This window comes from Gopherus evgoodei, chromosome 5, assembly GCF_007399415.2.
Source record: "Gopherus evgoodei ecotype Sinaloan lineage chromosome 5, rGopEvg1_v1.p, whole genome shotgun sequence".
Taxonomy (NCBI): Eukaryota; Metazoa; Chordata; order Testudines; family Testudinidae; genus Gopherus; species Gopherus evgoodei.
The window spans coordinates 121252291-121265466 of NC_044326.1; the positions used below are offsets into that span (position 1 = coordinate 121252291).

The following is a 13176-nucleotide window of genomic DNA, read 5'->3' on the forward strand; positions in this document are numbered from 1 at the left end:
ATATCCTAAACAGCATTTTTCTTTTTGAATGTATTTGAATTGATGTTAGCAATTATGACAGTTTCAATACTGACAGCTCTGGAGAATGAAGTCTTATCAGAAAAAAAGATGGGTAGTAGCATTGCAAAGTTCCCCACAGTGCCCCATATGCCTGTGCACATCCTAATGGAAACCTGATTTGGAACATGTTGCGTGAAGTGTAATTTAGTCTCCATCCCTATTCATATCTTCCTATCAAGGCAAGGATGCCAATCAATGCCAATTTTTGTGGGAGTGATATGGACACTTGTCATCTAGGAAGCTGATTAAGACCAATCAACAGCCATTAGAAAAACAGAAGCTGGGTTCTGGTAAGTGACTTAAAAAGTGAAATGCACTGTATTCCACAACCTGAATATATTTCCCCCCACTTCACTTGCCATGAACAGAAACAAACAAAAACAAAAAACTTACTTTCTGGTGCTACCACACTTCTTAAAGCAAATGCACCATGTGTGTGACCACAAATCTTCCTTATCTCACCAAATCCCACATTCACCTTATACACTACACAAAATTGTGGGCACCATTAAAAGAGGACATTTATCAACTTTTGTATTTGCCACTTTTAAATTAGCCATTTAAAACTATATAAAATGAAGTGTACTGTCAACAATTTTCTTTTAATAAGAATGAACAAAGACTCAATTTGAAAAGAGAGGTGGCAGGGAAGGAGAGGGACGTCCTTTCACTGCAGAGCTAAGGTTTACAGAGATTGGCAGCATTTCTTATTCCAGGTATATGGAATGCTGTCAATATAGCATAACTGATAAATACTATAGTGCAGTGAATGTCAATTTTTAATGGTGCTCACCAAAGCCCATGGAATTCAATTAACATCTCCTCATTGACCTCAATGGGCTTTGGATCAGGTGCTATAGAGTGTTACATTTTGACATCTGTGTCCTTATTGGGTTTGCCAGGCACCAGCAATGGTACAGCTTGTCCTTGTCAGCCTTAAGCGTTCTCACATTATATACCTTCCATCACTTTATTGTTTTTGTTTTGCCAGGCGTCAACAGGTATGAGATGATGCAGGCACTAATGTGACACCAAAGCTATAAGTTGGATGCAAGACTTTCCACAACAAAACACTTTCAACATCTATGCAGGCAGCCCGTGCAAGTCTAGTTTGGGTTAAAATGCAAGTGTAATGAAACTGGCCTCTCTCTCTACACATAAGTCAAGTGGCTGATATTTTCAAAAATACCAGAGTGACTTAGGAGCCTAAGCCCAGTTGAATGTCAACAGGACTTGAGCTCCTAATTGACTTCAGTGGTTTTATTTTTACCCATCAGCACGACCAAGGGGCAACAAGCATGCAGGCAGGCAGAGAAGAATGTAGAATGTAGGGCATCAAGTAAGATTTTTGTAAGGTGGACTTTAAAGGTATTTTATTCCGTACTGCACAAATCTCTACCTATGGGAAAAATAGGCCATGTACTCTATAACTTAACTAAAAATAAAAGAATAGGACATGAAAAATGCTAGAGAAGCCATTTATTCAGTGCTTTGAGATGAAGTGGGTAAACTGAGGCACAGAGACTACAGGACTAAGACTGAGGTCTACTAAATCCCTATCCAGTGCTCTATCCACAGCAATGTGTTGCTTCCCATCAAAACAGTGAAAAATATTACTGTTCACAGCTCCATCATGGTGCAGATTAACCAGAACCAATCAAAAAAGACATTATAATGAAATCTTTACCTCCATTTGAGTCTGCATGGAAGATTGGGTGCAGGGTGCGCAGGGTAGCAGCAGAAAAAAGGTTCTGCAAAACAACCAATTATTGTTTGGTACATTGAGTATTAGCCTTAGCAATCTAACTTATTAAAAACAGTTAATGATTTACAAGTAATGAAAAAATAAAAAAGATTGAATTCTTTAAATCTGCATTAAAGAGTCCAAGAGGAATTATCTAATGATTTTCACTGCATATTTTATAAGATACATGATATTTTATTCATGGGTAAAAGCAAATATAACAATTAGGAATAATTAGCATTTTTGCACAGAGTGTTATCTAATAAGTTAAAATACACTTACAATTCTTCATTTAAATTCCGCAACTTTGCAATTTTTCCCCTCTGATTTAGATCTTTTCCACTTAACGCAACTGCCGCAGAACTTTGTTCTCAACTTTGATATCTTATTTCTTCCCCTCCCTTCATTTTTCACTCATCTTCCTTTTCACTTTCCTCTTGAGTATGCCTTGTCAGCTAAATCTAGAATAAACTTTCAGGAAACTTCTGTATTTCATCTTCTTCCACCATATTTCCCTGTCATTCCGAAACTATTGTGTGTAACGAAAGCTACTTAAAATCTAAACTTTCTCCTGCAAATCTTATTGCTATCAGTTTACAATTGCCTAAAATTACAGTATTTACTTTTATACAGGAAGACTTTGGTATAGTTTTAATACTACACATATACATTGTAGTTACTAGGTTATCTTGGCGTATACGGAAGTGTTACCCTTTTTTCCAGCGCTCACTTCTCCTACAGTTCACACTGTGCTTTTTATATCATGCCAACTTCTGTTCCAAAGCAAGTATGAGGCTCAAAAACAATGACAAACACCAATGTTGCACAAAAACAGATACAATTTCCCCCCTTTCAGCATCACAAAGTGACACAACATTGCCAAATTCCCACCTCTTACCAGAATTCATATTCAGCACCCAAATTCTTCTCCGTGTCATTATCAGCCTAAAATGCTTTTCTGGGTCATCTGATATTTAAATAGAAAAGTAACAACTATCCAAGTCATATGCACTATTATTAATTGTTGTCTTTTCTGAACCATGCCAGTTGCCCCCTTTCTCTTTCTCCTCAGATTTACTAAGTAAAATTGACATGTACTGATAGAATATCACAGGGGAGAGTTTTCGTGGTATGTATGCAAGGGAGCATTTTTAAAGCTGAAAAAGGGGGGTGAGAACAGAGGCCTTTTCCTCTTCTCTCCCTCTTCATTTAAGTTTTCACCCTCTCACTTTCCAGATTAAAAACCATTATATCTTTACACTAACGGGCAGGATGGGAGACAACTATTTCCTTATCTGCACCCTCTAGGTTAAGCTACTCTAGGATGCTGAAAACTGGTGAACAGTTTTCATAATTCATGGATTACTTCAGATCTACCTCAACTGCTGTTGACAATGGTGTGGCTGCTCGCATAATTTAATTGTTTCAAACACCTGGCAGAAATGACTTGCTAGACTTTCCACATTCCATCTGGTCCCTATCATGCTTCCTCCAACACTGGTCGGTAACAACTTGAACCAGTCTACATTAGCAGCCAAGTCGTATGAAAAAAGTTAGGTAAGTCTATCAAGAGCCATTTTTAGTAACTGTGGCCTGCAATGATTTGCTTTCCTAGTTATTGATGGACTTTATATGGGGGCAGGGTGGGGTGTGTGTGGAGGTAGCTTGAGATCCAAAAGGCAACACAATAGGGAAGTCAGGGTGTCAATATGCAACAATCTGATAGGAGGATATTCCTTGAAGTGCATATGGAGTTTGGAAGTAGCCTGCCAGTTTCGCTAGCTCAGATGACCATCAGCTCCTTCTAGGATAACCAGAGATCCTGATTTTATACGGACAGTCCCGATTTTGGGGTCTCTCTGTTATATAGTCTCCTATTGCCCTCACTGCCATCCTGATTTTTCACACTTGCTGTCTGGGCATCCTAGCTCCTTCTAATGTCCAAAACATCAACAGGTTCAAAAATAAGTAAATAACTAAATAAATAAATAAATAAATAAATAAAACCACACCACCACAGACACAATGATACTCTAGGTTTTCAAGGGCACAAGGTAACTACATTTATTGAACTCTTGCATTATATTGCCTGATGGCATTTGGCACATTAACACTTTCCATACATCAATACTAGTTAATCTGTAGATCTTATTAAGATCATGTAAATGAATTTTCTGGATTTAGACATTTTTTTCTGCTTTTTACCAATACAAACAATTTCCATTTACTATAACAAGTCTACAGCCCCAAATCCATCAGGAATGTTTCAGACATTGCCCATGCCCTCAATTTGCACCACTGAAAATTGAACACCTTTCTGGTATTTTAGTGTATATAAATTACAAAATTTTACAATTTTATATGTTAGGGTAAGTTGTGTTTTGGCAAATTTTAGCATAAAAACCAGAAACCATTATAATCTATACCAAGATAAAATATGTCTCTCTCTTAAATTTTGTCTCGTCTTTTTGTCAATGCCATTGTTAAAAAAAATAATTTGCTACAATAAGGTAAAACAACTAAACACAATGATCAACAGTGCAAATAGCCAGAAAAGGCTAAATAATAAACACATTTTTAAAAGGCGCCCCCCCCCCCCCCAAATTCTACAAGCTGTCACCGCAGATAATGTAAATTCAGAGCAGGCTCTAAATTTTTGCCTTTATCTGAGGAGTAACTCAATACCACATGCTTTAGAAGATGAGGGAGAAGAAGAGAACCAAACTTAACACCTTTGTTCATTAAGTTAAACAAACCTTAGTTATTATATTTACACTGGAACAGTCTCAGCCATAAGAAATTCTCACCACCACACACACACTATTTTCAGAGATAGTACTATGAGACTATAACTAGTCATTTGAAAGCATACATAATATCAATGTTAGACATTTGTTAGAAAGCCATTTGAAATAGGATGTTTATTTGTTTAGCTGTATACAGTACGAAGACCCTGAAGTAATTTAAGCAGCCACTAAGATACTAAAAGCAGTCACTTAAGTCTTTTGAGTAAATCATACTCCCTCAGCTATGGGCCTGATCCAAAGCCTACTGGAGTCAAAGGACAGACTCCTGTGATTTCAGTAGGCTTTGGATCAGGCCCTACGTGACAGTAAAGAAACACACTTCAGAAAGCAGTGACACCTAATGGCAAATATGTCCTTAGAAGACAGCAACAAGTCATAATCTATGCACAGAAGATTTTCCCTTCTAGGAATAGTGTAATTAGCATTAAAAATACATTATAGGGACCCAAAAGGGTGTAACAGTGCAAAACTCTTGGAAGAGAATTTCAAAAATAATGCATATAGAAGACATTAAGCATGTAGTGTACAATATATTTTGGAGACTCTCAGATATTAATCAAACATACTAGCTGCTAAACATATACTATGCTGTGTACTTCATGACTTCATAGCATTGTTAAAAAAAGCTACCCTGGCGAATTATAGTGAAGTGTTGAACAGAAAACTGAAGGCTTTTTTGGTCTATTCAAATACTCATTTTTTCCTAGTATCATGTGCTTGTTTATTTCCTGTACCATATAAAACAGACTCCCACAAATATTTCATATTTGTGGGACTACAATATTAATGAGTTATTGAGGTACAATACATCATTCTTAGCAAGGGCCATATTAATCACAAGATCAGTCACAGTATCTATTTAATAATATACTACATAGGTGCAGAAACATGGGCATAGGAAGCAATAAGTATAAAAGGGTTGTATGCAAAATGGCAGGGCTTATGCTGATATACTGTATGTGAGAAATGTCTGAGTTTATAATGAAGTATATAAAACAAGTTCTATACTAAAGAGATTTACACAAAACTTTACTTATAAGGCACACCCATCAAGGGAGCTGATCAGATTCTTATACTGACACACATCTCCGCAGTAAACAAGTTCCTTTGGGTGGTACTAGACAGACTTTGTATTAAGCAAATCCTGAGATGCAGATGTGTATACTTCCATACTAGTTTTTTCACTTTCCCTGCATAATTTTTTTTGTGGGGTAGGAGTGGTATTTGAAGGATGTCACAAGATCTTAACAGAAAAAAAATGCCTCCACTGGATATACAAATTGTCCCTCTGTTCAAAATGTAGAGAGAATTAGTGTCTACACACCTTAACAAGGTTGGGACCCAGCTATGCACTTGACTTCCATCGAGTACAGGATACTCCCTGCTGCAAAAAGCTTGCCATCTAAAAGCTTTGGTGTATTATTGTTTTTCCAAAATTCTGTTATTTAAAAAAAACTGCAAGACACAAATTTGAGTTTTGAACATTCCACTTGATATGGATAAAGTTAGGAACAGCATGCTATTGGGTATTACTGGGTGGTGAAAGAGATACAATATAGAGTAACCTTGACTTCATTTGCATACTGCAATCTTGTTGGTTAAAGCAGTACTACAGTTGTACTGCATTATTCTTTAAAGTGATTGTAATGACATTTTACACCTGTGCTCTTATACGATAAAGATTTTATTTGCTACCTGACTCAGACAGCTTTGTTTCATCTGATACAGGCATGTGTTTGTGTATTTATGCATTACATAAACACATGTACACCAAGATATTACTGTGCCCATATAGCAAGATAAAGGAGTGAGCACTTATTACAAAATATAAGACCCTTGGCAGAAGATATGAACCATACACAAATCTTGCAGTAGACTAGAAATGCCACCTAATCCCTGCTTAATTAAAAGCACCGTTCTAAACTCCTATTGTGTTTAGGGAGTAAAGAGTGTGGGACGAGAGATATATATACGAAGAAAATAGCAGGCAGCGTGGCTAATCTCAAAGACTTTATTGCTTTTGAGCTACATAAATCAGAGCCACTTTTTGAATAGACTCATAAAACACAGTATCATTGCCATTCTGCTCACGGCTTTTGAGTTCTTCCTACAGCATACAGATCATTAGGAAACTTCTAAGCAATCAAGTAATGTGAGTCTGATGAAATTACTGAATCATTGCACAGGCTCAGAGAGGCGACAACACAGAACTGCATAATTTTGACATGTCATACCCTCCTCCTTTTATATAGGGTAAGTATAATTACAGTGGAGGTGATTCATTTCAACATTTTCACAAGCATGCTTAATGCAGTCTTTCTGAACTGCCAGTTCCTATTTATAATACTTAGCCAACAGCAACATGTTAACTATAGGCAGCCCTATCAATATTCAGAGGAACATATTTTGGAAAATAGACCGATTTGCCCTAAACATTATCAGAAAACACAACTAGAATAATTAAAAGTGTTAGTTTGGAAGAGAAAAATTAATCAGTACTCCATAAACACAAAAAACTCCCCAAACCACCCCCAACATATTAATCATAGCTTGCTAATTCTAGGTAGCCATTCGTGTTGTGGTAGTCTACTCAGCTGTCTGATAGGATAGTTACACATTCAGAAATACAACCGTTTTATGTTAAATGTATCAAATACTCAACATGCAGTCAAGTGAGGCAATTAGTGCACTATAATGAGGAGTATATACTATCATAAAGGAATACATGTGCAAAGGATTAATATGTTAGTTCTATTTCTTCTCAAGATTCTCTCCCCTCCCTCCACCCAACCTCCTCTGTACATGGGCTCTCTATATTAGAAATATTTTCCACTTGAACAGGAGGAACATGTTAACATTGTAGAATTATGAAAATAGCTTATTCTTCTCATTGCCTGAGGGCATCTGTATTACATATCTGTGTTACTTTTACTCTAGAATTTAAACCTTTCCTTTTCTTCTTTGGCTTTGAAAATCCCATCCACAAGTATTAAAATAATTCGTTGATTGATTCTCTCCCCCATCCTTTATTATTTAAAATATTAAAACTAAAAAAAATGCCATCTTCAATTGACAATGACTTGTCATTATTCTTGCTTAAATACATTATATGTAACTTAATATTACCTATACATGGAAAAAAATCTAATTAGGGTTTCATAAAACCTAGAATACAAAATTTAAGGGTCATTTGGGGTATTATTATGGTTTTCACCTCTGAGTTCTACAGGACTGCCTGTTTTAACTGCTGACCTGTTAGACATTCAAGTATCTGTAATTGCAGAGCATTTATTTTCAGTTTTAAATTATAAACGATTTAGAGCTATGTGTAACAGTTATAAATTTGCCAGTATCATGGCAACATAAAGCAGTCTATAAAAAGAGCTAATCCCCTTGTCAAATGTACTAATTGTCTTTCAAGTCCAAATTAATTGTGTGAGAAGGAACCACTTTGGTTCCCCACCTATTTACCCAGAAGATTTATTGTGTTGATGCATGATGCATCTACCAACTAATGGCATTTTAAAGAAAGAGGGAAGCAGTAAATACTTGTGTCATACATGCCAGATACAATAAATAAGTTTAAACAATAACAAATAGAAACAACAATTACCGGTGCAGAGAGAAGAAAGGAGATATTTTCCTCTTTCTGAACTATACCCAACAGTTACAGTACATGCAGCTGATCATTTAATAAAACAGACTGGATATAGTGCATTCACTTTTCCCTCATCAGGTAGATGGTTAGAGGGTAAAGATGTCACCCCAAACCCTAAGATGTGGTCAATTAGTGATAAGCTCCTAAAATCAAAAGCACTAGGCAGTGTGACATAGTTTACAACGGCAAATAAATTAGTAAGCCATGCTCTCTTTAAAAAGAGGGCATATTGCTCTGCCTCAGTAGAAGACTGGAGGTTCCAGTCAAGGCTAGCTATTAGGATTGACCCCTGTAAAGTTCTGTACCCATGGGGATTGATAGTCGGTGGGCACCTGGCAATCTTAAATGAAGGGTTGGACAGCTGCCCCAACGCTAATGTCACTTTTAAAGCTGCAAGTGCAGGCATGGAATGCTAAATTCGGATTTTACTTTCCCTGTTATACACACTGCGGCTACAAATGATAGGCAGAGACAGATATGTTTACAAAGGCAACCTCAGAGAGCGGGCGAGCCCCCTGGTTCTACGGGGCCTGGCGCTGCAAGCCAAGAAGGGATCCGAGGCAGAGCACTAGCTGTATTTGCACACCCAGGCTCCCGCACGGCAGACACCTGAGAACAAGCTCCCCCCAGACCCAGCAGAGGGATTGGTCTTTTTTTGTTTGTTTGTTTTTTATTGCCCGCCTTGCAGGCAGGCATCCACATTTGTACGCTCTTCTTCCGCCTGCCTGTTTGGCTTACAGATCACTCAGCAATGCGGGGGCGGGGGGGGCTGAGAGATCTCCCCTCCAGGTAAATCTCCCCCAGGGAAGGCAGGGGAACCCGCGCTGTTCCCTGGAGGGGAGAAGAAAATGCCCGCAGGAGAGGCTGGGAGTGTTCCCTGGCAGGCCGGCCTGTCACATGGGGGGGGGTCCAGCTGTCTCTCGCCCCCATGCCCCGCTCTCTGGATAGAAATGTGGGTTACAGCTTGAGCTTGCTGCGGACAGCGCTGTGAATAATAATCGTACACACACAGCGACTTCCTCCCTCCAGCTCTCTGACTCCCCGTGTGGCCATCGTGCTGCCAAGAGGTGGGGCCACGAGCAGCTCCAGGGCTGGCTCCTTAACCCCTTCCAGGGCAGCAGCAGAGCAACCCCTAGTCCCCCTAACTCCGCGGCAGCGCTGGCCGAGGGGACGCCCCCACCCGCCTCCGCTGCCCTCTCTCTGAAAGCCGGGACGGGGGGAGAGTTGGAATTACGCCCCGCTCTGCACCTCCCTGGATCGGGGACGGAGCAGAGGGAGGTACGTCTGGCCCCCGAGTTCCCGTCTGTACAGCAGCTGGCTCTGAACCCTTCCGGGAGAGGGTTTACGCGGCCCCGGCTCGCTGCTGCTGCGCCTCCTCCAGCTGGGATAGCAGCAGCGCCGCTTACACTGGGGCGGGGGGGGGAGGAACGGTTAGCGGGGGGGCTAAACGGAACATCTTCCCCTTGCACACACAGCTGCTTTCCGAAACCCAGCAGCTCACGCTGCCAAACCACCTGTTCCGCCGAGGCGGCGGGGGGTGGCTGTGGTTATTAGTCTCCAGCTGGGGGATACTTTGGGGTTCCCAGATAGGGCAAATTAGTGAGTCGCGGGGAAAGGGGGTGGGATTCGTGCCAAGGGCAAATTCAGGGTGTGTGAACTCTCCCGCTATCCCCCTCCCCGTAAAAAACCCTCCAAGCCACTAGATACGAAACCCAGGCATTAAACACACATCATCCATCAAGAACCATTTATAAAGAGCAACTGTAAAAAAAAGGGAGGGGGAACCAAAGACCTTTATGGGAAGCAATGATACGGGGGGGGCAGAGGGAGAGCAGGAAAGAAGATGGCAAGAAGGAAAAGGGACTGCAAAGAGAGCGCGAATGAGAGAGAGACGTTGCAAAGGGGAGCTCGAAAAGTAACCAGCAGACGCAGCAGCCCCCTTACCTATATGTATGATTGAATCTGCAATCGCCGTTTCCCAGGTTCGAATCCACCAGACAGACACAACCAAGATGAGAGAGAAAACTTCCATGTCCTCCTGGGGTTTAGGTTTTTTGTTTTTTTAGAAGAGTGGCAGATCTCTTCTTACGAGGAGGATAGTGAAGGACAGCGCAGCAAGCCCAAGAGTTGGAGATGCAGGAGCACAGTTTAAATCCCGATTGCCTGTGTACAGCGGCTGATGGGAGAGCCCAGGGTTTGGGGCGCCCCTCTCCTTCGCAAGAGCCCCGCGTTACTTCGGGGGGCTTCTGGGCACAGCGACCACAGCTGCTGTTAGTTCGGGCAGCAAATCCATCCAGCCCGATTGCTTCTCTGGGCAGCAGGCGCCTCTCTTCGTCAGACCACCTCCATCCTTCCGCAGGGTCCAGGGATCCGCTCAGTCCCGGCTCCTGCACAACAACTTCCAACCCACCACACACACACACCGCGCGCGCGCGCACACATACACAAAAAACCCCTCTTGGCCCCAGAGCCCGGGAGCCCGCAACAAATAACGCCTTCAGTAAGGAAGGAGGCGGAGCGGGGTATCAAGTAAATAGGACATCCCAGTTCTAGAAGCCAGATTCCTGCAGGAAAAGCCCCCCCAGGCCAAAAAATAAAGTGAAATTCAAGGTAATGCAGATAGTAATGCAGAGATTTTCCCCCACCCCCTGCTTAAAAATTGCTTCCCACAACTGGTGGAGAAATCTGCAAATCAAGCCCAGCGTGCTGTGTCTGTCGCGCAAGGTAGTGGTTGGACAGGGCAGGAGACAGAGAAGCAGTGCCTGGAGCAAAGCAGAGAGAAGCAGCTGATGGTCCGCAGGATGCTTCAGAGCTTGCTTTGCTGGTGGGATGCAGAGAGAGCTGGCAGCTCCAGCACCAACCAGCACGTTGCCTAGAAATGGATCACTTACGAGGAGAAAAGCGAGCGAGCGTGTTATCAGCTAGAGAGACGGAGAAAAAGCGAGGGGGGGGGCGACCCTCTAATAACCACCTCCTCCCCCTATCTGCAATACAAGGGAGAAGCAAACTAGAGCTCTCATCTTCCTTGACAGCTTCAGCTGGGAAGGAGTAAAAGACAGGCACGAGTGCACGCAGCCTAAAATGCACTAGGGGAGGAGGAAAGACCTTTTTGAAGTGTAATGCTCAGCTTAAAAAAAAATCCACCCCCTTTGTTTAACCTTGTAACTCCACCGCAGGTATCAAGTTCAAAGCTACGTGGACACTTCTGCTTTTCCAGTCTTTGACAACTGAGTCAGGGACATTGCTTGAAGGGAAGGGGAAAAAAAATCAGGGTCACCTGGTTGCAGAGGAATAAAAAAGATCTAGAAAGCTATTTATATGATTTTAATTATCTACAATTTTGATTGAATCCTCACAATTACTTTAAAACTGAATTGCCCCTTCCCCCCTCCCATGAGGGCCAATGTAAAAGCCATGGGAAACTTGCACTTACACAGCACTTTTCATTCTCAAGGCACTGTAAAATCCTTAACTGTTTAATCCTCACACACCCTTTGAAGTCAGTATATATAATTATCCCCATTTCACCATTGGAAACCAATAGCACAGAGAGATCAATTCTCCTATCATCATATTATTCCCCAGGTGCCCACTTGAAGGTTTCTTGCACTTTCCTCTGAATCATGCTTACTGGCTCCTGTTGGAGACAGGACAGTTGACTAGATGGAGAATTGCTCTGATCTAGGACTATAAAATTTATATTCAACATGAGCAATTTATAGTACACAATGTGGAACCTATGTGTAAGCTTCACTCCCACCTACAGCATAGCTCTATAAACACCCCTTCTGTGTCATTTCTAGCCCTCTCCTTAGTAGAGACTTTTATAACAGATTGATATTTTTGGCAGAAGCTAGCTGAAGATCACCAAATTTGTGACCTGTTCAGTTCTCTAATGGAGAACAGTTACTACTTTAAATTATGAGCTGCACTCCTATAGGCTTACTTAGGAAAAGCAATCAAGGATTTAGGACAAGAAATAAAAATAAAGTTCTTGACAAAAAATAAAGCATTAGTGCATCTGCTAAGGAGTGAGATATTGCTTGCATATTTTAAAATTTTAGCTTTGCTTAGATCTATACTTCCACAGATGGTGATGTTCAGAAGATTTAGGGCAGATCCAAAATGTATTGAAGTCAATGGCATTCGTTCCATCAAACTAAGTGGGCTTTGGATAGGGGCCTTAGAATATGGCAATCGTAAATCAGACAGATGCATCATGGAGGTGAATGCCTGGCTGCGAAGACGGTGTCACCAGGAGGGCTTTGGCTTCCTCGACCAAGGGATGCTATTCGAGGAAGGACTGCTAGGGAGAGATGGCCTTCACCTTTCGAGGCAGGAAAAGACCCTATTTGCACACAGACTGGCTAACATAGTGAGGAGGGCTTTAAACTAGGTTTGACGGGGACAGGTGAGCAAAGCCCACAGGTAAGTGAGGAACATGGAGACCTGGATCGGAAACAAGAGGGGAGCATGGGCTATAATGGCAGAGAGAAAGGAGGGTCAGGGCAAAACTGGGAGGCAAAATCAAACCAGTATCTTAGGTGCCTATATACAAATGCGACAAGTATGGGTAATAAGCAGGAAGAACTGGAAGTTCTAATAAATAAATACAACTATGACATTGTTGGCATCACTGAAACTTGGTGGAATAATACACGATTGGAATGTTGGTGTGGATGGGTACAGCATGCTCAGGAAGGATAGACAGGGGGAAAAGGGAGGAAGTGTTGCCTTATATATTAAAAATGTACACACTTGGACTGAGGTGGAGTTGGACATACAAGATGGAAGTGTTGAGAGTCTCTGGGTTAGGCTAAAAGGGGTAAAAAACAAGGGTGATGTCATGCTAGGAGTCTACTACAGGCCACCTAACCAGGTGGAAGAGGTGGATGAGGCTTTTTTTA

General features: G+C 41.4%; 1 protein-coding gene across 1 annotated transcript in view; it reads right to left on the reverse strand.

Annotated features, from left to right (window-relative positions):
• The window catches only part of GRID2 (glutamate ionotropic receptor delta type subunit 2), a 1091344-nt gene extending 1080152 nt beyond the window's left edge, over positions 1 to 11192 (reverse strand). Inside the window, exon 1 of the mRNA XM_030564822.1 lies at positions 10214 to 11192. Coding sequence (XP_030420682.1) covers positions 10214 to 10301 — 88 coding nt within the window. The 5' untranslated portion in view covers positions 10302 to 11192. The remainder of the gene's footprint in view (positions 1 to 10213) is intronic.
• Between the last annotated feature and the right edge of the window lie 1984 nt (positions 11193 to 13176).